General features: G+C 41.6%; 1 protein-coding gene across 1 annotated transcript in view; it reads left to right on the top strand.

Annotated features, from left to right (window-relative positions):
- The window catches only part of FBXO42 (F-box protein 42), a 98,153-nt gene that overhangs the window by 39,917 nt on the left and 35,874 nt on the right, over positions 1–22,362 (top strand). The window contains exons 2-3 of the mRNA XM_043573858.1: positions 8,741–9,007; positions 13,311–13,427. Coding sequence (XP_043429793.1) covers positions 8,758–9,007; positions 13,311–13,427 — 367 coding nt within the window. The 5' untranslated portion in view covers positions 8,741–8,757. The remainder of the gene's footprint in view (positions 1–8,740; positions 9,008–13,310; positions 13,428–22,362) is intronic.

The following is a 22,362-nucleotide window of genomic DNA, read 5'->3' as shown; positions in this document are numbered from 1 at the left end:
TTTTTGTGCAGTCCTCTCTTGGCAGAGGGAAGGTGCCTGATACTGTATGTTTTTAATTGAAGAGTAAAAATTCCCACTTATTCAGGCCCGTTTTTTACTCTCTGCTCTCTGGTTTTGTTAGTCTTTAGCCATCTGAACTCTGATTTTATTGCTTTTTATCTTTTTGATATGGTTTGTTTCTTTCATGAGAATATGTAGGAATTAACATTTAGGTTTTGTTTTTGACTCAAGAATCAATTCATAAAGTTGTGTTTGTTCATTCAGCAGCCTTTTGTTGAGGGCTTGCCTGTGTGGATGCAGAAAACAATTTTCTATCCTGCCCTAAGGGGAGAGTAGGAGGCAGGCAGACAACTGCAGTGTAGTAATTTCTAGTACTGCAGGCACGTATGCTGTATTGTGGGAGCCATAGCATGTAGAGAGAGGTATGTATGTTCTGAGCATTTCCCATAGCCTGATACAGTCAACTTTGAGTTAATACAGGTTACTACTGTTACAGTATGGTTATTTGCTCCTTTTGCAGTTTTCTTATTTTTTTAATTTTTATTTATTTTGAGAAAAAGAGAGAGGCAGAGGAGAGGGAGAGAGAGAATCCCAAGCTGACTCCATGCTGTCGGTGCAGAGCCCAACACAGGGTTTGGTCCCACAAACTGCGAGATCATGACCTGAGCCGAGATCAAGAGTTGGACTCCCAACTGAGCCACCCAGATGCCCCCATTTTCTTAATGTCTTAAATAATTATTTTTCAGAGGGAAAGAATTTCCAAACCCAGAATAAGGCACCTTTTAAAAAAATGTTTATTTATTTATTTTGAGAGAGAGAGGGAGAGAATGCGAGTGGGGGAGGGGCAGAGCAAGAGGGAGACAGAATCCCAAGCAGGCCCCGACTGTCTGTGCAGACAGAGCCTGACTTGGGGCTTGATCCATGAGCTGTGAGATCATGACCTGAGCCAAAATCAAGAGTCAGACGCTTAACCGACTGAGCCACCCAGGATGCCCCAGAATAAGGCACCCTTTTAATGTACCTTTTTTCTCCTCTAACTCCTCTCTGATTTATACTGTACTTCAAATGAAAACCTATTGTTTAAATTGTTATATGTTAAATTATTACAATCCAAATTATTCTATACTTTGTAAATTACTACTGTCTTTTAAAATCTAAAGATTAAAAAAAATCTAATAATTCAAGCTCTCACACAATACAAATTTGCATGTTAAAGTTCTGTTATACTCTTTCTACCGAATGAAACATTTTGCTGAACCTAGAATATATGGTTCCTCCATATGGAATTTTCAGAACCTAGAGTATTTCCATTCATGATATGAAACCAGCACATTTTTCTTGACCGTTTATACTTAGTAATAACAAATCCTTTAGCTTCTACATATGAATATGGAGAACTGCCTGAGAACTGGTCCATTTCTGTCATAAAGTGCTTTCATTTAATATCAGCCATTGTGAAGAATAGAAGTATACTAAGTAGGTAGTTTGGCAAAATACTTTATTTCTCTATTTCATTGAAGAGAGTCTTCATTAGATAACACATTGATGAGTTAGCCACTTAAGAAAATTACTGCACCTGATATCTCTTTTAGGTTTGGAGTGCTTTACAGAAACAGCTCTCTGAAGTTGCTTGTCAAAATAGCTCACAGTTTGCTAATAGCAACAGTCGTTATGCCGAATTGTTCTATTTCTAGACTTTGTCACAACATTGACTGTCAGGAACTAAGGAGTTTCCAGATTATGAGCTTCTGTTAATGTGGATAAAATAGTAAGTAGTGTGTACAAGTGGTAAAACACCCATCAAGTAAGAGATAGTTTTTACCTTTGTCCTAAAGGTAGTTGTGGAAAGTAGCAAAGCATTATCATTTCAAGGGATAGTAACTTGAAGATCTTTATCCCTCCACCTTCCCCCATTTCATTCTCCGAAATCCTGCCTATTCTTCAAAGTTGAAATGCTTGCCTTTGTGTAATTTCCTGCTCAGACTAGTTGGAAACCATCTCCTCCTTACCTGAACTACTAAAGCTTCTTGTTTCATACCACAGGTCTGTCCTGTGTTGCTCTTCTTTATTTAGGTGCCGTTAGTTCTTACCGTGTTAATCCCCTTGAGAGGAAAGAGTGGCATCTCTCTCTCTCTCTCTTTTTTTTAAATTCTCATGGGATGTAAGCACAGTATTTTCTTCTTTTATTTTTAAAGTTTATTTATTTTGTGAGAGAGGGAGAGAGTGCTTGTACAGAGGTGGGGGGTAGAGAGAGGGAGGGAGAGATAGCAGGCTCCATGCTGTCAGCGCTGAGCCGACTGGGGGCTTGAACTCATGAATCATGAGATAATGACCTGAGCCGAAATCAAGAGTCAGATGCTTATCCGACTGAGCCACCAGGCACCCCACACAGAATTTTCATGTATAGCAAATGTCTCATTGATATTTGTTGAACGCATGAAGGTATAAATTTTTATTTTCCCATTTTCTTTTTTTTTTTTTTAACTTTTTTTTTTTTTTGCTTAGTTTTGAGAGAGCAAGCAGGGGAGGGAACAGAGAGAGAGGGAGACAGAATCCCAAGCAGGCTCCATGCTGTCAATGCAGAGCCCAATGCGGGTCTCACAAATCGTGAGATCATAATCTAAGCCGAAATCAGAAGTTGGACACTTAACCAACTGAGCCACCCAGGCACCCTCCCCATTTTCCCATTTTCTATAACTCTTTCATTTGACTTAGTACAATGATAATGTATGTTATTAATAAGAAGGCCTTGTTATCTTAGATTGAATCATTTTGTGGTGTTCTATAAATCTTCACTTAACAGTATTTTATATTTTATGAGTAGAATTTAATACCTTTTAGTTCATGTTAGTACTGCTAATGTGGGTAACTTCATGAGTTCATATCGATATCCAGAAGCCTCAGAAGCCCTCATGTTGAGGGAGACTGGGGTGCTTTTCCATTCAATTCAGCCACATGATTTTCAGTTAAGTCTCAGTGCTTTATTTTACTGTCAGTAAGAGGTTCCCTTATTGAATTTTTGAAAAGCTTTTTGAAATTGTGAAGAATAATCTCGATTGCATTTTAAATGTTTGTTTTTGAGAGAGTGAGAGAGAGAGAGCGAGAGATAGAGAGCATGCACACGACGGGGAGAGGCAGAGGAGAGAATCTCAAGCAGGCTCCAGTCTGTCAGTGCTGGACTGAGCCGCCCAAGGGCCCCAATCTTGATTGCATTTTAAATCTTCAGGTTCCTTTTAGGTAGGTGAAGTGTATTTTGATTTCCGTAAAGACATGTTTACTCCAAAAGGATTGTCAGATGTCTAATGTACAGCAACCAAGGCATAGTTAATCAAATATTGTACTAGGATCTGATAATAACTTTTACATGGATAACGAAGTAGTTTTGTTCCCATCCTGAATTTCTGTGAATTGATTTTAACTCTTTCCAAGTTAATCACTTTCCTCCAAGGAGTTCAGAGTAGTTTGTTGATATCTGCTACCTTTATAGAATCTTCATATTGGTAGGGAATTTCCATTACTTATGGGTAAAGAGGTTTTCCCACGTTGTTATGTGTGACTTACCCTGGATCACACAGCATTATATAGGCAGACTCTCCATCTCAAAATCTTAACCTTAGTTTATACTTCAGAAGGGCAAGGTATTTGGATCTTTTTTTTTTTTTTTTTTGTAAATAAACTCTACACCCAATGCGGGGCTTGACCCTGCCATCGAGAGTCACATGCTCTACTGCCTGAGCCTGCCAGGTGCCCCAAGGCATTTGGATTTTTGAAAGTGATTTGTATTCAGTTGGATGTGGTCTGGTAGTATACTGTATATAGTATAGTATAGTATAGTAGTGATACTACTGGGCCAAATAAATGGTTTCTCTAGTACCACCCATCTTGACCTAGCCAAGGGTCATTGGGTCTGGCTCAGGAGTCCGGCAGCAGACTCACAGGCCAGTATACACCTTAAAAGGCCAAAATTCAAGGGACCAGAGAGAGATGTCCATTCTGACTAATAAAATACCTTGACAGCAGCTCGTAACATGTAAGGGTAGGGTCTGCTACTCCTGGATGTACTGACGATGTAATTTCGATTATAAAATAACAGAAAGTCAGCACAAGGGTGTTGTGAGTCCTTGTGCTAATTTGAATGTCTAGTGCTAGCGAGACAAGATGGCCAGGCAAATGGTCTCTGCCCTCAAGAAGCTCAGATTCCAGTAAACCGACTTCGTTTGATGTTTGTCCCCAAAACTTGGGGAAACTAAGAAGGCTTCACACAAACGTGAAGGGTATGGAAGATTTTTTTTTTAAAAGACTTCATGATCTCGGAGTTGGTTTGAGCCCTATGTTGGGTCTAGAGATTACTTTAAAAAAAAAAAAAATAAAAAATATATATATATATATATATATATATCTTTAAAAAATAAATAAATAAATAAATAAAGACTCCATGAAAACCGTGGCACCTGGCTGTCTCAGTCTGTACAGCATGCAAGTCTTGAGTTCGAGTCCCACATTGGGTGTAGAGATTACTTTGAAAATAAAATCTTTAAAAAATTTTTTTTTCTTCTTCGTTTTTATTTATTTTTGGGACAGAGAGAGACAGAGCATGAACGGGGGGAGGGGCAGAGAGAGAGGGAGACACAGAATCGGAAACAGGCTCCAGGCTCTGAGCCATCAGCCCAGAGCCTGACGCGGGGCTCGAACTCACGGACCGCGAGATCGAAAAATAAAATCTTAAAAAATAATAAATACTTCATGAAAACCACATTCGGTGAGTTAACAACAATTGCATGTGAAATGTTTTATAGGGCTTCTTTTGGCATGAAAAAAACTGTTTCAAAATGCCTCCATATCCTGTGGGAATGCGAGTGATGATTTCATTACCTAATCATGGAAGTGAAAATGAGGGACCGTGCAAATTGGTGCTGGAAGTGTAATTACAAGGAATTACATCTGAGCCCATCCCTGTGTGTTCTCACTGGCATTTGTGCTCAAGGCCAAGTTCGCAAACATGCCCCCAGGAGCATCGGGTTTGGTGCTTTTATGGACAGTAAAATGGTTGAATGGTGAGGGTTACTTAAAACTGGGCATTACAAAAGTTTGCATCCCTTTATGTAGGCTTACTAAAGGGAGTAAGAAGTTGTTTTATTGAGCCAAACAAACTTATTTTGCTTGGGGGAAAAATAGTATTATACAAATAACCTTTTGCAGTCTTCATTGATTCAGTTTGTTCTGAAGCAGACCCTAGACTCAGTCTGTCGAGTTGTTGAGTAAAGAACAACTATATTTGAGATCCTATGTTTAATTCAAATGTGAAAGATGCAGCCAAACTTAAGGAATCTGTTTCTTTGGACTCTTTTCCTTGGTGAATTCCAGAGCTGAGTGGGAGTTAAAAATATGAGAAAGTCAATAAATTAGGGAAGATAGCCAGTGAGAGGTGAGAAATGATAACTTGTAGAGGGGAGAAAAAGAGGGAATACGGGAAGTAATTTTTTTCCAGTAGTAAAAGGTATCTTTTTATCCCCCAGAAAAAAAAATTTTAATTTTTGTTTTATATTGTACCCCAAACTGTACTCTTTCGGGTAGGTGTTGGACCTGGAAATGGAAAGGCCTCCTCTAGCAAGTTAAGCATGTGGAAGAACCACTCACCCAAAGTGGGGAGCAACCATCTAGGATCCTTTATGTGCTATGGTAACAGTAAACCTACAGTAAACACTCCTTCCCTGCTGCAGGGGAGTGGAAGACATTGCCACCACCTTCTTCTGCCGCTGCCCCAACGAGGGGGGGGATTTCGGCTGCCCCACTATGTGTATAGCTCGCCACCAGTCCTTCACCATCAGCAGGACTCCAGCAGCCACTCTGCCAGGATACATTGTCTTATCATGAGCTAATTTGATAGATGAGTTTCTTGGAAGCAGTTTCATGACTTGATTCATGTTTTCATTTTCCTTAATGTGATCATCCTTCCATTTTTTAAGATGTACTCAATTTCCTGTATGATTTATAGGAGTGGCAAGGTGAGGTGGGAAGCTTCCCTTCTTTGCTTTCCTTGTCCCCCTCACCTTTGGGAACATTTCAGATCTTTGTTCATTTTGGTTTTTGTTGTTTTTTAAAGATTTTATTGGGGGTGCGTGCCTGGGCAGCTCAGTTAGTTGAGTGTGCGTCTATTGATCTTAGCTCAGGTCATAGTCCTGGGTCGTGAGATCGAGCCCCACGACAGGCTCCACGCCCGCTTAAGATTCTCTCTCCCTCTCTCTCTCTCTCTCTCTCTCTCTCTCTCCCCCTCTCCCTCTGCCCCCTCCCCTGCCCTCTCTTTTTATTTTTTTTTATTTTTATTTTTTTTCAACGTTTATTTCTTTTTGGCACAGAGAGAGAGAGAGAGAGAGCATGAACGGGGGAGGGGCAGAGAGAGAGGGAGACACAGAATCGGAAACAGGCTCCAGGCTCCGAGCCATCAGCCCAGAGCCTGATGCGGGGCTCGAACTCACAGACTGCGAGATCGTGACCTGGCTGAAGTCGGACGCTTAACCGACTGCGCCACCCAGGCGCCCCCTATCTCTCTTTTTAAAAAATTATAAGAAAAAGAGGATTTTATTTTTTTAAGTAATCTCTGTAACCAATGTGGGGCTCGAACTCACAACCCTGAGATCAAGTGTAGCATGCCCTGCTGACTGAGCCAGCCAGGTGCCCCTGGAACATTTCAGATCTTTCTCAAAACCCCAAGTGTATTTCAGAATCACTCTTCTTTTCCCATTATTTTTTCTTCTTTACATCAGTGCTAGAGGCAATGCTGGAAATTTGTAAGGTGAATGGCATAGTGAATGGTCTGGGTAGGTATGTGTGGTCAAGGGGAATAGGTGTATTAGAAAATAAGAAAACAAACTCAGATGTCCTTTCAAGAAAAGACTTCCTGCCCATCTGTAAGGAGTATAACTGAAGAAAGCTGTTAGTCTCTTCAGGGTCAGCCTCAGCTTTGGAGCAGCCCCCCAGCCAGTGGCTGAGCAGAGCAATGACAGATATGCTGCATTCTGGAGCCTTCTAAATGGCCGCCTTGTTCCAGGCGTTGTCAGATCTGCATCACACTCTGCTCCCCCCGCACAGTCCTGCTTCCTTCTTTTTTCTTCTCACAAGACTTCTCCCCATGAAACATTTTTTCATTCCGAATTTTGTTTTTTTAGCATTTGCTTCCTGGGTAATATAACCTGTGACACACTTCTTACATAAATCACCCGAGTTTCCTGCCTCTGCATGTATATTTCAACATGTTGTGCTCTTTCTAGAAAATTTAAGGAATAGAGAAATTAAAACTCAATCATAATGATTTTTTTTTTATTTATTAAAATTTTTTTTTTAACATTTATTTATTTTCGAGACAGAGAAAGATAGAGCATGAACGGGGGAGGGTCAGAGAGAGAGGGAGACACAGAATCCGAAACAGGCTCCAGGCTCAGAGCTGTCAGCACAGAGCCCGACGCCGGGCTCGAACTCACGGACCGCGAGATCATGACCTGAGCCGAAGTCAGCCGCCCAACCGACTGAGCCACCCAGGCGCCCCCATAATGATTTTTTTTAATACCTTCACAAGAGGTAACTTGATAATGGCTTATTTTGATAAACTTTAGAGAAGTGCATTAAACATTAAGTGCTCATCTTGGTGAATTTATCACAAACTGAACATACCCGTATAACATTACCCAATCAGGAAACAACTTCACCAGCACCCCTGTGGCACTCACTTTGAAGAGCATGAATTAATTTTACCTGGTTTTGAATCTGATATAAGCGTGGCCATGTAGTATGCACTCTTCTGTCTTTGGTTCAGTGTTGTGTTTGAGAGAGTTACCTGTGTGGGTGTCTTGCAGAAGTTCCATTGTGTGAATGGACCACAATTTATCTGTAACATTGTTGATGGGCATATATATTATTTCTGGTTTCTTACTCCCTAGATCTGTTTTGATGTTTTCTAATACAAATGTTGCCTAGTATTTGGTATTTTAGCTGGGTAAGCCTATTCTTGGAACGTTTATTATCCTTGTAAGTGAATTGTCTTATGTAAGAAGACTTTGTAAGAAAAACTTTTCTTAATCCACATCCTCAGAATGTTCTTACTACTCTTTATAGGACCCTCAGTTAGTTTTTCCTTTGAAGTCTGAGGTCTTGAATCATGTTACTGGCCAAGGGAGTTTAGATGCTGTTCCTTTTGCTGTCTGCCAGTCAGATGCTTGCCTTAGAGGAGCTGTTACGGAACAACTTTCGTGTTTTATGGTTATGCCAGAACTCGGCTGTCATTCTGATTTACAGTGGAGAGAAAAAATATAATCAGAAGCTTTTAGGGGTGCCTGGGTGGCTCAGTTGGTTGAGTGTCTTACTCTTGGTTTCACCTTAAGTCATGATCCTGGGATCGAGTCCCGCATTGGCTCCACACTGACAGTGTGCAGACTACTTGGGATTCTTTCTCCCTCTCTCTCTGCCCATCCTGCATGCATTCTCTCTGTCTCTCAAATAAGTAAGCCTCAAAAAAAAAAAAATAAATAAAGAAGCCTTTAGGGATTTGTTAGATATTTGGGATGGGCTTGGTATTTGAGCTCTACCTGTTAAATTAAGGTGGCTCTCAACTAGTGTGGGAAAGTGCTGGAGAACAGATTTCACACCGAGGGTCTAAAAAATATCATTTGCAGCTTGGATGCATGTGCCTGAGTTATTTCAGAGCTTCTGACAGTGTATACTGATGTTTGTTCATTTCCCACTGTAGCTGTTGAGTGGAATGTCATGGCCAGCTCCTCGGACAGTGAAGATGACAGTTTCATGGCCGTGGACCAAGAAGAAACTGTGCTGGAAGGGACAATGGAGCAAGATGAGGAGCCCCACCCAGTACTGGAGGTTGAAGAGACCAGACATAATAGGCCCATGTCTGAGCTGCCAGAAGAGGTTTTGGAGTATATCCTGTCCTTTCTTTCACCATACCAGGAACACAAAACTGCAGCCCTTGTCTGCAAACAGTGGTATCGACTTATCAAAGGTACTGTGCAAAGTGGAAGGCTTATTTATCTATTTAAATTTGTTTTAATGGTTTATTTTTAAGGTCCCAGTTTCGTTTTCTCCTTTCTCCCTTAAATTTATTGTGGTTCTAAAATTTAGTGTTAGACAATTAACTGTACATTTTCCTTTTCTCTTAATTCTGGTTAGTTTTAGGAACAGCTTGGGTTTTGTAGTATTGAATCCAACTTGCAGTTTTAAAATGTGGATTCTTTTTTTGCATATTCTTAGAGTTGGTCTGGTAAATTGTGTTGTTCTTGAACAGACGAAGTAGGGATAGATGTGGGATAACAGTACAGCTAATGTTAATATACCTCTTACCATTGTCAGCCACTGTTGTGACTGCTTTACTATCCTCACAGAAAACTCTGAACAGGTGAAGAAACAAGAGTGTGAGAGGCGCAGTTAAGTAACTTACCCAAAGTCACACGGGTATCACGGGGGATCGAAGATCCACATTCAGGCAGTCTGGCTTTAGTGTCCGTGTTCTTTAAGAGGATATCATTTTGTTTCTTAAAGTAGCTAATTGTGGCAAATATGGGATTGTGCAAGTATTTACTGCTTTATTTTATCTCTAAGTGATAAAGGCTCTATGCATATCTTTTACTTTTTAAAATGTTTTTTTTTTTTTAATGTTTATTTTCGAGAGAGAGAGACAGACAGAATGTGAGTGAGGAAGGGGCAGAGAGAGAGGGAGACACAGCATCTGAAGTAGGCTCCAGGGTCTGAATTGTCAGCACAGAGCCTGACAAGGGGCTCGAACTCATGGACCGCAAGATCATGACCCAAGCTGAAGTCGGATGCTTAGCCAACTGAGCCACTCAGACGTCCCTCTTTTACTTTTAAAAATGAGTTTCTCCTCTTCTTCTCCCATTTTTCTCTCTTTTTTTTAACGTTTATTTATTTTTGAGAGAGAGAGAGAGAAAGAGAGAATCTGAAGCAGGCTCTGTGCTGACAGCAGAGATGCAGGGCTCAAACTCACGAACCATGAGATTATGACCTGAACTGAAGGTAGATGCTTAACCAACTGAGCCACCCAGGCACCCCTTCTTTTGTTTTTTTTTTTCAATGTTTATTTATTTTGAGAGGGAGAGAGAGAGAGAACACACGAGTGAGCATGAATTGGGGAGGGTCAGAGGGAGAAAGAGAATCCCAAGCAGGCTCCTCACTGTCAGTCTACAGAACCCTACTCAGGGCTTGATCCCAAGAACCGTGACCTGAGCCAAAATCAAGAGCCAGCAGCTTAACAGACTGAGCCACCCACACACCCGTCTTCCATTTTCTAATCAAGTTTTCAACTTTAGCTAAATGTTGTACTTACCAGGGGTGGTGTATTTTTAATTTAATAGATAGCAGTTATTTTTTTTTACATTTACAGTTTTACATTTACAGTACATTTTAACTGGAAAGGGCCCATTTTTGAATGAAGACCAAGCCAGTTGAATAAACTTTGATCAAGCAGTTTGTTCCTTCCTAGTGGGAACAGGCAGTCAGAAATATGACAGGAAAAAACCTTTAGATCAGAATCAGTCTTAAAAACCATTTCCTTTCATCAGGGTGGTTCTCATGGGGCATGGGGTCATTGTCAATTGCTCAGAACCCAACCTAGAAGGCTAAGGACCAGGTGTGTTGAAACCGTTTGCTGGGTCCTGTGCTCATCTGCTTACAACTGGTAATGCTTGCTTTCTCTTTGCAGATTTAATGGACCCTTCAGTAGAGATTGAATGCTTACCCTGTGAAAATAGATGATTTCACCTCTAAAATAGAGGTGGAAGAATCACAGATGAGGGGCTATGAACTAATCAAAGTTACGAGTTTATTCTTGGTTTTATATGGCATTCTTACTGTTTTGATATGTGTGTATGTGTGTGTGTGTGTGTGTGTATGTATATATATATATATATATGTGTGTGTGTATATATATATATATAACACATGCACATAGATATGTGCATATGTATGTATATATACATATGTATGTATATGCACATACATATATGTATACATACATACATATATACATATACATACATTTATACACGCACACACACTTTTTTATTTTAAAGAGGGAGGAACCCTAACCTAGCACTCACAGTCTTAGATTTTCTGGGAGAAGGAAGTCACTGCCAGGATAGCTTCTTCTTTCCCCCTCTCTATCATTATGTATCTGTCCCTTATTCATTACTGCCTTACCTCAATTCAACATTTTCAGATCTGTTACTTTCTTCATCAGAGTATAGTTGGCACTGTAGTCACACATTAAAGATGACTATCTTTTAATATTCCAGTTCTTAACTGTGAGTTCAGCCAAAGGATAGTAATCATCATTGGAAAACATTTTTAAATACTGTGATCCTTCTTAAGGATCCACTAAGGTGACATGAATTAAAAAATGATACATTCTTTCAAAGTGTAACATAAATTATTGTACTCTTCATTCAAAATGTTGCTCTTTGAAATAAGGTAGTCATTTCATGTGTTAAAAACATAGATTGTTCCAGAAACATGAAGCTCTCACCTTTTAAAAAACAAAGACTTTTATTTTTCTTTCTTTCTTAAGAGAGCTCAAGCTAGGAAGGGGCAGAGAGAGGGAGACAAAGGCTCCAAAGATCCTAGCAGGCTCCATGCTGACAGCAGAGAGCCCAAAGCAGGGCTTGAAATCATGAGCCGTGAGATCATGGCCTGAGCCCAAGTCAGACGTTCGCCTGACTGAGCCACCCAGGCGCCCCCATAGACTTTATTTTTTAGAGCGGTTTTAGATTCACAGCAAAATTGAGCAGAAAGGTCAGACATTTCCTGTTTTCCCACATCCACAACCTCCCCTACTATCAACATACCCCGGTGCATTTGTTGCAGTTGACAGACCTGCATGGACACATCATCATCACCCGAAGTCCAGAGTTTACATTGGGGTGCACATTCTGTGGGTTTGAACAAATGTGTAATGATATGTATCCACCATTATAGTACAAGCGCTCACTTTTTTTTTTTTTTATTTAAAAAAAAATTTTTTTTTTCAACGTTTATTTATTTTTGGGACAGAGAGAGACAGAGCATGAACGGGGGAGGGGCAGAGAGAGAGGGAGACACAGAATCGGAAACAGGCTCCAGGCTCCGAGCCATCAGCCCAGAGCCTGACGCGGGGCTCGAACTCCCGGACTGCGAGATCGTGACCTGGCTGAAGTCGGACGCTTAACCGACTGCGCCACCCAGGCGCCCCAAGCGCTCACTTTTTAAAACAGCTTTCCTTAGTTGTAAATTCATCATTTCATAATTCAGTGTAAGCTAATTATTGTCTCCTCGTTTATTAAGATAGAATATGCTTGGTTCCCATGGTCTAACCATAAGCATTTATGAACACCTGTTTTTTATATTCCAGACGCTGTTTTACCGTGCTCTTTCTCCCAAAGCTAAATTACCCCCAGTCCCTTTGCTTTCTTTAGACAATTCCAATTATTTAAATTAATTTAATTTTAATTTTATTTTTAAGCTTATTTATTTATTTTGAGAGAGTCAGAGAAAAAGTGTGAGTGGGGGAGGTGGGGAGAGAATCCCAAGCAGGCTTTGTGTTGTCAGCATGGAGCCTGACTGGGGCTCTGTCTCACAAACCACAATATCATGACCTGAGCCAAAAGCAAGAGTTGGATGCTTAACTGACTAAGCCACCTAGGCACCCCAGTTATTTACTCATTTTTTTTTTCAACGTTTATTTATTTTTGGGACAGAGAGAGACAGAGCATGAACAGGGGAGGGGCAGAGAGAGAGGGAGACACAGAATCGGAAACAGGCTCCAGGCTCTGAGCCATCAGCCCAGAGCCCGACGCGGGGCTCGAACTCACGGACCGCGAGATTGTGACCTGGCTGAAGTCGGACGCTTAACCGACTGCGCCACCCAGGCGCCCCTATTTACTCATTTTTAAAGTAACCTTTATGCCTATCGTGGGGCTCAAACTTACGTCTCTGAGATCAAGGGTCGCGTGCTCTGCTGACTGAGCCGGCCAGGTGCCTCTACCAATTATTTTAATGTGTTGCTTTAAGATATGACATAAAGGGGAGCAGAGTGAGCTGATTTTGTAACCTTGACCTTTGTAACACTTAGCCACCCCGAGCCCTTGTAAAGTGAAAGGATTGGATCTTCTACTTTCGAAATTCTGTTTCTTACTTTGAATGAAAAATAAGAAACTTAGGTTTTATAGAAGTTATGTGACAGCTAATAGATGCAGTTTTAATAATTTGGTTGAAAAGTGAAGTATCCAGGCTGAAGCATTTGTTATTTTTGTCTTTAGGTGTAGCCCACCAGTGTTATCATGGTTTCATAAAGGCTGTCCAGGAAGGAAACATTCAATGGGAGAGTCGGACTTACCCTTATCCTGGAACCCCGATCACTCAACGGTTCTCACACAGTAAGTATTTACTGTGAGAGTAGATGCCATCCTGCCCGTGGTCATATTTCCAAAAATTCCTCTGGAGGCATGTATTTTGTTTGACTTTTTAATGAGGACTTATATTAACTTTAGAATCAGGGAAGAGTGTGAGCCTAAGTACAGCATAGGCACCTTGGTATAATTTTATATTTGAATTTTTCTAGTATCTCTGCCCCAAAGAGGTCAAGGTGTTATCGTAGACTTGAACATTGATATCAAGTAAGAGGATATCAAAGAAGTACAGGAAGGTATTTCCAAGATCCTGCTTAGGGAGTAGCCAGAGTTTAACACTAAGAGTTAAAATAATTCTTTATTTTAACATAGTATATGTTTAGCCAACACTGAATTTGGCTGGGATCACACAAAGATTTTGAACATGAAGGGTATTAATTTTAACATGTCAATTTAGGGGCGCCTGGGTGGCGCAGTCGGTTAAGCGTCCGACTTCAGCCAGGTCACGACCTCGCGGTCCGTGAGTTCGAGCCCCGCGTTGGGCTCTGGGCTGATGGCTCGGAGCCTGGAGCCTGTTTCCGATTCTGTGTCTCCCTCTCTCTCTGCCCCTCCCCCGTTCATGCTCTGTCTCTGTCCCAAAAATAAATAAACGTTGAAAAAAAAAAATGTCAATTTAAATAGTAAAATTATAAATGCTCTGGTAAATAAGACACAATTTAGAGTTTTTATTTTTATTTAAATTTTTTTAATGTTTGTTTATTTTTGAGAGAGAGAGAGAGAGAGAGAGTGAGCACGTGAGCAGGGAAGGGGCAGAGAGAGAGGGAGACACAGAATCCGAAGCAGGCTCTAGGCTCTGAGCTGTCAGCACAGAGCCTGAGGTGGGGCTTGAACTCACGAACCACGAGATCATGACCTGAGCCGAAGTCAGATGCTTAACCGACTGAGCCACCCAGGTGCCCCTAATTTAGAGTTTTTAGATTATTCTAGAATTAACTCTCCATTTGAATTTGATTTTTGTAGACACCATTTTATTCTATTAGTGATTCATACCTTCATCAAAATGAGATTAAGATGCGGTATATCTTAGGCCAGTACAGGTATATTAATAATGGTTCTCCATAAAGAAAGCTCGTGGCAGTGGGGTGGGGGTGAGGGAGCTCTAAATACTTTCTCATAATTACAGCTTTAATTATATTACTTCCCAGTTCAGAAACCTTCAGTGCCTGTTGCTTACAAGATAAAAGCTAAACTTAGTCTTATATTCAGAGCCCTCTTTAATTTGACCTGTGTTCATATTTACCACATCATCTCCCAGCTTTGCCCAAGAGCTCTCCTCTTTCAAGCTGTCACATTGCCATGCTGGATTCTTCCTCCCTGGAGTGTTTGTATCCACTTAGCTAAAGCCTGCCTTTCCTTGAAGACTCCATTGAAGTTCTGGCTCCTTCGTGAAACCTCTCAACTCTAGCTCATAGAAAATATTTTCCTGTTCTGAGCCTATGTTGTTGTCTGAAATACTGATTTTGATACTTTCTGATACTCCTTTTTTTTTTTAATTTTTAATGTTTATTTTTGAGAGAGAGCACGAGTGGGGGAGGGGCAAAGAGAGGGGCAAACTCATGAACGGTGAGATCATGACCCGAGCCAAAGTCGGATGCTTAACCGACTGAGCCACCCAGGTGCCCCAACTTTTTGATACTCTTGAATATTACTACTAATTTTGAACTCTTTTGTGTTATTCAGGTTTTAATTTTAATTCCAGTATAGTTAATGTACAGTGTTATATTACTTTCAGGTGTCCAGTGTAGTGATTCAGTACTTCTGTACAATACTCAGTGCTTATCATGATAACTGTGGATATTTGGAACTCTTGAGGGAAGGAGAGTGTATTGGTTATTCATGTTGTTTAAAAAACTTAGCAGCTTAAAACATTTATTATCCCACAGAGTTCCCAAGGGTCAGGAATCTGGGAGTGGTTAGCTGGGAGGTTCTGGCTCAGTGTCTTTGATGAGGTTGCAGCCAGTCTATCAGGGCTGTAGTCACCTGAAGGCTTGACTGGGGCCCAGGCGGGCTGCTTCCAGGTTCACACAAGTAACTGTTCACAGGAGGCTTCTGTTCCTTAGGACTTGGACCTCTGGGGGCACTTGGATGGTTCAGTCAGTTAGGCATCCAACATTGGCTCTAGTCACGATCTTGCAGTTCATGGGTTTGAGCCCCGTGTCGGGCTCTGTGCTGACAGCTCAGAGCCTGGAGCCTGTTTCAGATTCTGTGTCTCCCTCTCTCTCTGTCCCTACCCTGTTCATGCTTGCACGCGCTCTCTCTCTCTCTCTCTCTCTCTCTCTCTCTCATAAATAAACATTAAAAAAAAGGACTTGGGCCTCTTTGTGGAGCTGCTCATGACTTGGTAGCTGGCTACCCACAGAATGAAAGAATGAATGATTGGGGAGAGAGAGAGAGAGAGAGGGAGGGAGGGAGGGAGGGAGAGAGAGAGAGACACCAAGATAGAAGCTGTAGTGTCTTTTACAACCTAATCTCTGAAATGAACCTCTTTCCTGATCCGTTCTATTGGTCACACAGATATTGACCAGCAGGGTAAATACCAGGCCGTGAGGACCTTTGGAGGCCATCTTGGAGGCTGGCTGTCCCAAACCCTGTGTTGTATTCTCATTTCCAGAGGAGAATTCAGTACATAACTATAATTTATCATTGTCTTGGAACTGGATCTAAATAGATCAAAGGAGCAGGCCAGATTGTTGCCGTGTTCTCCGTTCTCTCCAGGAGCCGTTTTACTTTTGCTGTCGTAACCCCCCTAGGGCAGTGGGTCTCAGAGTGTGATTCCTAGGCCTCTGGGGAAGAGGGCAATCTGTGAGACCCTTTTGGGGGTCTGTGAAGTCAGAACTGGTTTTCTTTGTTTTAATGCCCCTGCCTTGAGTTTTGCACAGGCTGTAACAGTTTTACTCTGCATTGCTTTTGTACCATTAGTGCAAATGTCAACAGAGTGGAAAAGGCCATTAACAGCAACTACTGAAAAACAAAAAAGGTAAACAGGGCACCTGAATGGCTCAGCCCATTGAGCGTCTCTTGATTTCAGCTCAGGTTGTGATCTCATAGTTCGTGAGATAGAGCCCCAAATTGGGCTCTGCGGTGACAGCATGGAGCCTGCTTGGGTTTCTCTGTCTCTCTCTGTGCCTCGCCTGTTCACACTGACTTGCTCTCTCTTTCAAAAAAAAATTTTTTTTAATGTTTATTTATTTTTGACAGAAAGAGACAGAGCATGAGTGGGGGAGGGGCAGAGAGAGAGGGAGACACAGAATCCGAAGCAGGCTCCAGGCTGTGAGCTGTCGGCACAGAGCCCGACGCAAGGCTGAGGCTGGAACCGTGAGATCATGACCTGAGCCGAAGTCGGACGCTCAACCGACTGAGCCACCCAGGTGCCCACTTGCTCTCTCTTTCAAATTAAATAAATAAACATTAAAAACAGAAACAGGGGCCACTGTCGGTTAAGCATCTGACTTTGGCTCTGATCATGATCTCATGGTTCGTGGGTCCAAGCTCCACATCCAGCTCTGTGCTGCCAGTTCAGAGCCTGGATCCTGCTTCGGATTCTGTGTCTCCCTTTCTCTCTCCTCCCACCCCCCCACCCCCCACTCTGTCTCTATCTCTCAAAAGATGAATAAATGTTAAAAAGCAAGCAAACAAACAAAAAACAAAGCCCAGGCTACTGTTACTACTACCGGTACTTCCTTCTCTTCCTCTCTCCCTTCCTTCCTCCTCCTCCTCCCCCCACTTTCTCTTCCTCTCCTTCTTACTACAAAAATAGTTTTTGAAAGGGACTTGAATGTTTTCAGGAATCCACACTTCAATACTTAATTCATTTAAGACTATAAATGAATCCTTGTCAAGCATATGTAATGAGGGGCACCTGGGTGGCTTAGTCACTTTTAGCTCAAGTCATGATCTCATGGGTTTGTGAGTTTGAGCCCCTAGATCTAGCTCTGTGCTGACAACTCAGAGCCTGGAGCCTGCATCAGATTGTGTCTCCTCTCTCTGCCCCTCCCCCACTCATTCTCTGTCTCTGTGTCTCTGTCTGTCCCTCCCTCTCAAAAATAAATAAACATTAACAAAAAAAATTTTTAAAGGATATGTAATGAAATTACAGGAGAATCCATGTTAGATCCAGTATTTGTTGTTGAGGGAGGGTTAACTTCAGTTACTGACAGGTAATTGGAATGAGAGGCAGAGACAGAGTTTCTAAAGACTGTTTTAAGATGGTTTTTTGAAACAAGTATTTTTAAGAACCCTAAGTGAGGGAAATGTTGTGAGTCTGGATAAAGTAGAAACCAAGCTGGGAAGTATTCAGGGGTGAGTAATTATCACAGGACAGACAATTTAGCTTTCTAATGAGAGAAGAAAAAAATTTTTCAATTAACTAGCTTTTGAAAGAGTATCATTACAAAATAGTGACAGTTATTTGCAGGGGACATAGAGAAGAAAAATAGAGTAATCTCACAGAAATTCAGAGGTTGGTGGATTTCAATATTTGTTTTTACCTTAAATTTTTTTTCATGTCTTCATTTAAAATCCAAGAAAAGGTGCCATAGATTTTTTTTTTAAGTTTTTTAATGTTTATCTATTTTTGAGAGAGAGACAGCGAGCAAGCAGAGGAAGGGCAAAGAGAGAGGAGACACAGAATCTGAAACAGGCTCCAGGCTCTGAGTCATCAGCACAGAGCCTGACACAGGGCTCAAACCCACAAACTGCAAGATCATTACCTGAGCCAAAGTCGGACGCTCAACCCACTGAGCCACCCAGGCGCCCCAAAGGTGCCATAGATTTTTTAAAAAGGTGTCTGTGTGTCTTGTTTCCTCTCAGCTCATCTCTCACTGTTGCCTTTCTCTCTGCATGCTGGCAGACTGAAGAGAACTGTTACACAGAAATGGGCATTTTTCAGAATAGGTTGAAAACAAGGAATTCCTTCAATGTCTTTCCTTAGCTCCTTCCTCTTCCTACTGCATGTTTCTCCCCAGAGTTCAATTTTATTTCTTTTTTCTTTTTCTTTCTTTCTCTCTCTCTTTTTTTTTTTTAGAGACAGAGCGCAAGCGAGAGCAAGCAAGTGGGGAGAGGGGCAGGCAGGGGAGGGAAGAAAGAGAGAGAGAGGGAGAGAGAGAATCTCAAGCAGGCTCCAGGCTCAGTATGGAGCCTGACACAGAGCTCAATCCCATGACCCTGGGATCATGACCTGAGCTGAAGTCAAGAGGTGGATGCAACTGACTAAGCCACCCAGATACCCCTCAATTGTATTTCTTATTCCTGATTCACATTGAGCTGGAGATCTGCATTTCCAATTCTTTGCTCGTATTGCCATAGAGATACACAGATGCTTCATATCTAGTCAGCTAAAAGTGGAATTCAGTAGTTCCTCCCAAGTTTTCCCCTCTCCATAATTTAGTTAATGGCATTATCGTTCTCGCAGTTACACAAGCGTGAATTCTCGGATTTATCCTCAATTCCTCTTCTTCCTTCAGTAACAAAAGTCAGATCTTGTTGATTCTGTTCATCTCTGCAATCTCTCTTATATCTTTCCTTATTTTTCCCATTACTCACATTTATGAATGTGAGTAATGATTACATTACTCATTAGAATGATTACATTCTATCTTTCCTAAATCTTTTCTAAATGATTGCATAAATAAGAAGTTCAGGTTCTCCATCTGAACCTGAACGAGACACTGTTGGCAACCATCTCTAAAGCTGGGGACAGTGCCACCTCCTAGGGCATTTGGAAATGTGTAAGGTCATTGTTCATTTGCTTGACTGGGTAGCACTGTATCCATTTAGTAGGCAGGAATGCTCGGTGTCCTGCAGTGAATGGGCTGCTCCTCCACAAAGAGAATGGACCTGCCTAAAATAACAGGAGTCCCTGTTGGGAACCACTGTAAGTGAAGCATCAGACCAGTCTCGTCACTCCTCTGCTAAAAAACCTCAGTCTTTCCAGGCTGATGGAGGAGTTTCCACTCCCCTTGGCTTTCGAGGCCCCAGCTTACTCTTTCAGCCTGAATCTCTCCCACATCTTCACACAGCCAGGCTCCACCCACACGAGACTCCTTGTTAGGTCTTACACTTCCCTACTTGATGGCCTTGCTTGGATGCCCTGATTTCCTTCTCCCTTCCCCTTCAGTTCCCCTTTTCGTCCCTGGACTTGTTTGCCCATTGTTAATGGACTAGAGTGTTCTATCCTCTAAAACCCATCTCAGAGATAAAGCCAAAAGCCACCTCTTCACAAGCTCCTGTCAGATTCCCTGCCATGGAGATTAAGATCTTTTTTTCCTCTGCCTATACACCCCTAAAACACTGCTCTTGCCTTTTCTTTTACTGTTTATTACCATCTGTCTGTCGCCATAATTGTCTGTGTTGGAGAGGCTGCGTATGAAAGAATTTTAAACTTGGGAAGTAAGTTCCTTGGCTCTTCTTTTTTTTTTTGAAGATTTTTTTTAATGTTCATTTTATTTTTGAGAGAGAGAGCAACTGCAAGCGGGGGAGGGGCAGAGAGAGGGAGACACAGAATCCAAAGCAGGCTCCAGGCTCCGAGCTGTCAGCACAGAGCCCAACGAGGGACTCAAACCCACGAACCGTGAGATCATGACCTGAGCTGACGTCAGACGCTCAACCAGCTGAGCCACCCAGACGCCCCCAAAAATATGTTTTTAAGTGTAAAATGATAGAGGGATGAAGAGATCTCTTCCTCAAATGGTTGTCTGCTTGAGGACAAGCAGGTTCCAGGTGTTAGACATCCATGCACCTTTCACAACACTTGGTCCATAGCTGAAATCATTGAATTCTGTGAAATTAAGTGTAACAAAGATGTAGCAGTACAGCTTCTTTCCTGTTCAAAAGTCTGGGACAAAGAGGGGAAGGAAAATGAACCAGTTTTCCTAACTCTTTGGTGAGTGTGCGCGTGACCGATCATGCAAACCTTGACTAACAGAGAATGTCCTTTTCAGATTAATATAGGGATCTGTTGAGTCTCCAGCATCGTGCTTTTTGTATTTCAGTGAAGGCTGCAAATAGGGTCAGGTCATGTCACACCCATGCTAGCTGTGCTCCTGTAGTAGCTAAGCAGGCCCAAACGGGATAACCAGCCTTGCTTGTTCCATAGTTATGTAATTACAGGCCTTATCAAATATGTCCTGGCTTGTAGACGTGAGACACATGACAGCATAGTCTCTCTGAGCATGGGATACATGCCTCGGGACCTTTCCCTGGAAACAAGTGTGAAACAAAAGAGAATTTAACATCTGAATGCAAAAGTTAGAGTTAAGTAAACATTTCTCAAGTGACTCTCTGAAACAACTGGAAGACCTTGCACTAGAGACGAATATACTACAGTACAGAAGTGTTTAGGATGCCAAAGAACTACTGGTTTGCTGTGCGTTGATATGAATATTTGACTTGTCTTCGAGGAGGGATTATCGGATATTAACTGGAAATGTATGTTTTGCAGTAGTGGTTCATGGAGCAATCAAGCCATTTCAGAAAATTTGAAGAAATGTAGCAATTAGAATAAGCATTCTTTTTATTTTTTAAGTTTATTTATTTATTTTGAGAGAGACCGCGCAAGTGGGTGGGGGGGACAGAGCGAGACCGGGAGACAGAGAATCCCAAGCGGGCTCCGTACTGCCAGCGCAGAGCCCAGTGTGGGGCTTGAACCCACAAAACCGTGAGATCGTGACCTGAGCCAAAACCAAGAGTCGGAGGCTTAACCGACTGAGCCACCCAGGAGCCCCTAGAATAAACATTCTTAATGTTACTCAGAGTATTCATACTGTACTATGAACTGTAACTTTCGTATTGCGCATTCCACTGGTCTAGATGTTTTGAAAAGAAAACTATGTGGGTGGAGAATGTTGGTAAAAGGGAAATGACTACTTGAGCACTGGTATTTGCTTAAATTCTTAATTTTTTCTAAAAGGCCCATTGAACTTGTTGAGTCTCCCCACACCCACCCAGACCAACACGTAGATGTCTTAAATAAAAATAGACAATAAACAAAAGCTTAGTAGGATGCTTAAAATTTTTGAGGGTATTATTGATGGCTGTTTTCTTATTCCATTATATCGGAGTTCTAAACATAGCTGCCCAAACTGACTCTCTTCCTCTCTAAGCTTCATTGCTGATTAACTGATAGACATTGAGAATACGGTGTGTGAAACTTGTCATTTTAGTCCTGCTAGCTTTGCACAGTTTGGCCTATGCCTTCCTCTTCCAGAAACCTTTGTTTGTTCCAAGAGAAGCAGGAGAATGCCGATTGCCTTATTTTAGTATAGGATTAAAATACATGTGGCAAGGACCTCCTGGGGCCCGGCTGTTGGCTGGGTTTTCAATCCAAATAGAGAAGAAGAATGTTTGCTACCTCTTTGAAAAATAAAGGCACTGTGCTCTTTTGCTGTATGAAGGAAGCAGCTGCCAAGAGTTGATGTTTGAAGAACGGGGAGACATAAATGAGCCCTTGACTCTTAGTTATGAAATCACAGATTTGTCTTATTAAAGATTGTTATAATGGACACACATTAAGGTTTCAGAGGCCATAGGACATTGCTAACTTATTTTCCGTAAGTGTGGGTTATCAAGAAGAAAAGAATGTTCTTTTATGCCTGGTACCAGTTGGTTCCGTTCAAAATTTCAGTCAATTTGTTGGAGTAACTAATTCAAGAAAGATATGAGAAGACCAAGATATCTGAAGCTCAGCTCCTTTAGTGGAGATTGAAATGTGACTCTAGCAATTATCCTTCTTGTTCGTCTAATATCAGCTAAACTTGATCCTTCATTATTTACAGTTCTTTTTAAAAAATGTTTATTCATTTATTTTTGAGAGAGAGACTGTGCACACACATGTGTGCAAGCAGGGGAGGGTCAGAGAGAGAAGGAGAGAGAGAGAATCCCAAGCAGGTTCCCTGCTGTCAGTGAA

This window comes from Prionailurus bengalensis, chromosome C1, assembly GCF_016509475.1.
Source record: "Prionailurus bengalensis isolate Pbe53 chromosome C1, Fcat_Pben_1.1_paternal_pri, whole genome shotgun sequence".
NCBI lineage: Eukaryota > Metazoa > Chordata > Mammalia > Carnivora > Felidae > Prionailurus > Prionailurus bengalensis.
The sequence above is the reverse complement of the archived record's forward strand: the minus strand, read 5'-3'. Positions and strand labels throughout refer to the sequence as shown.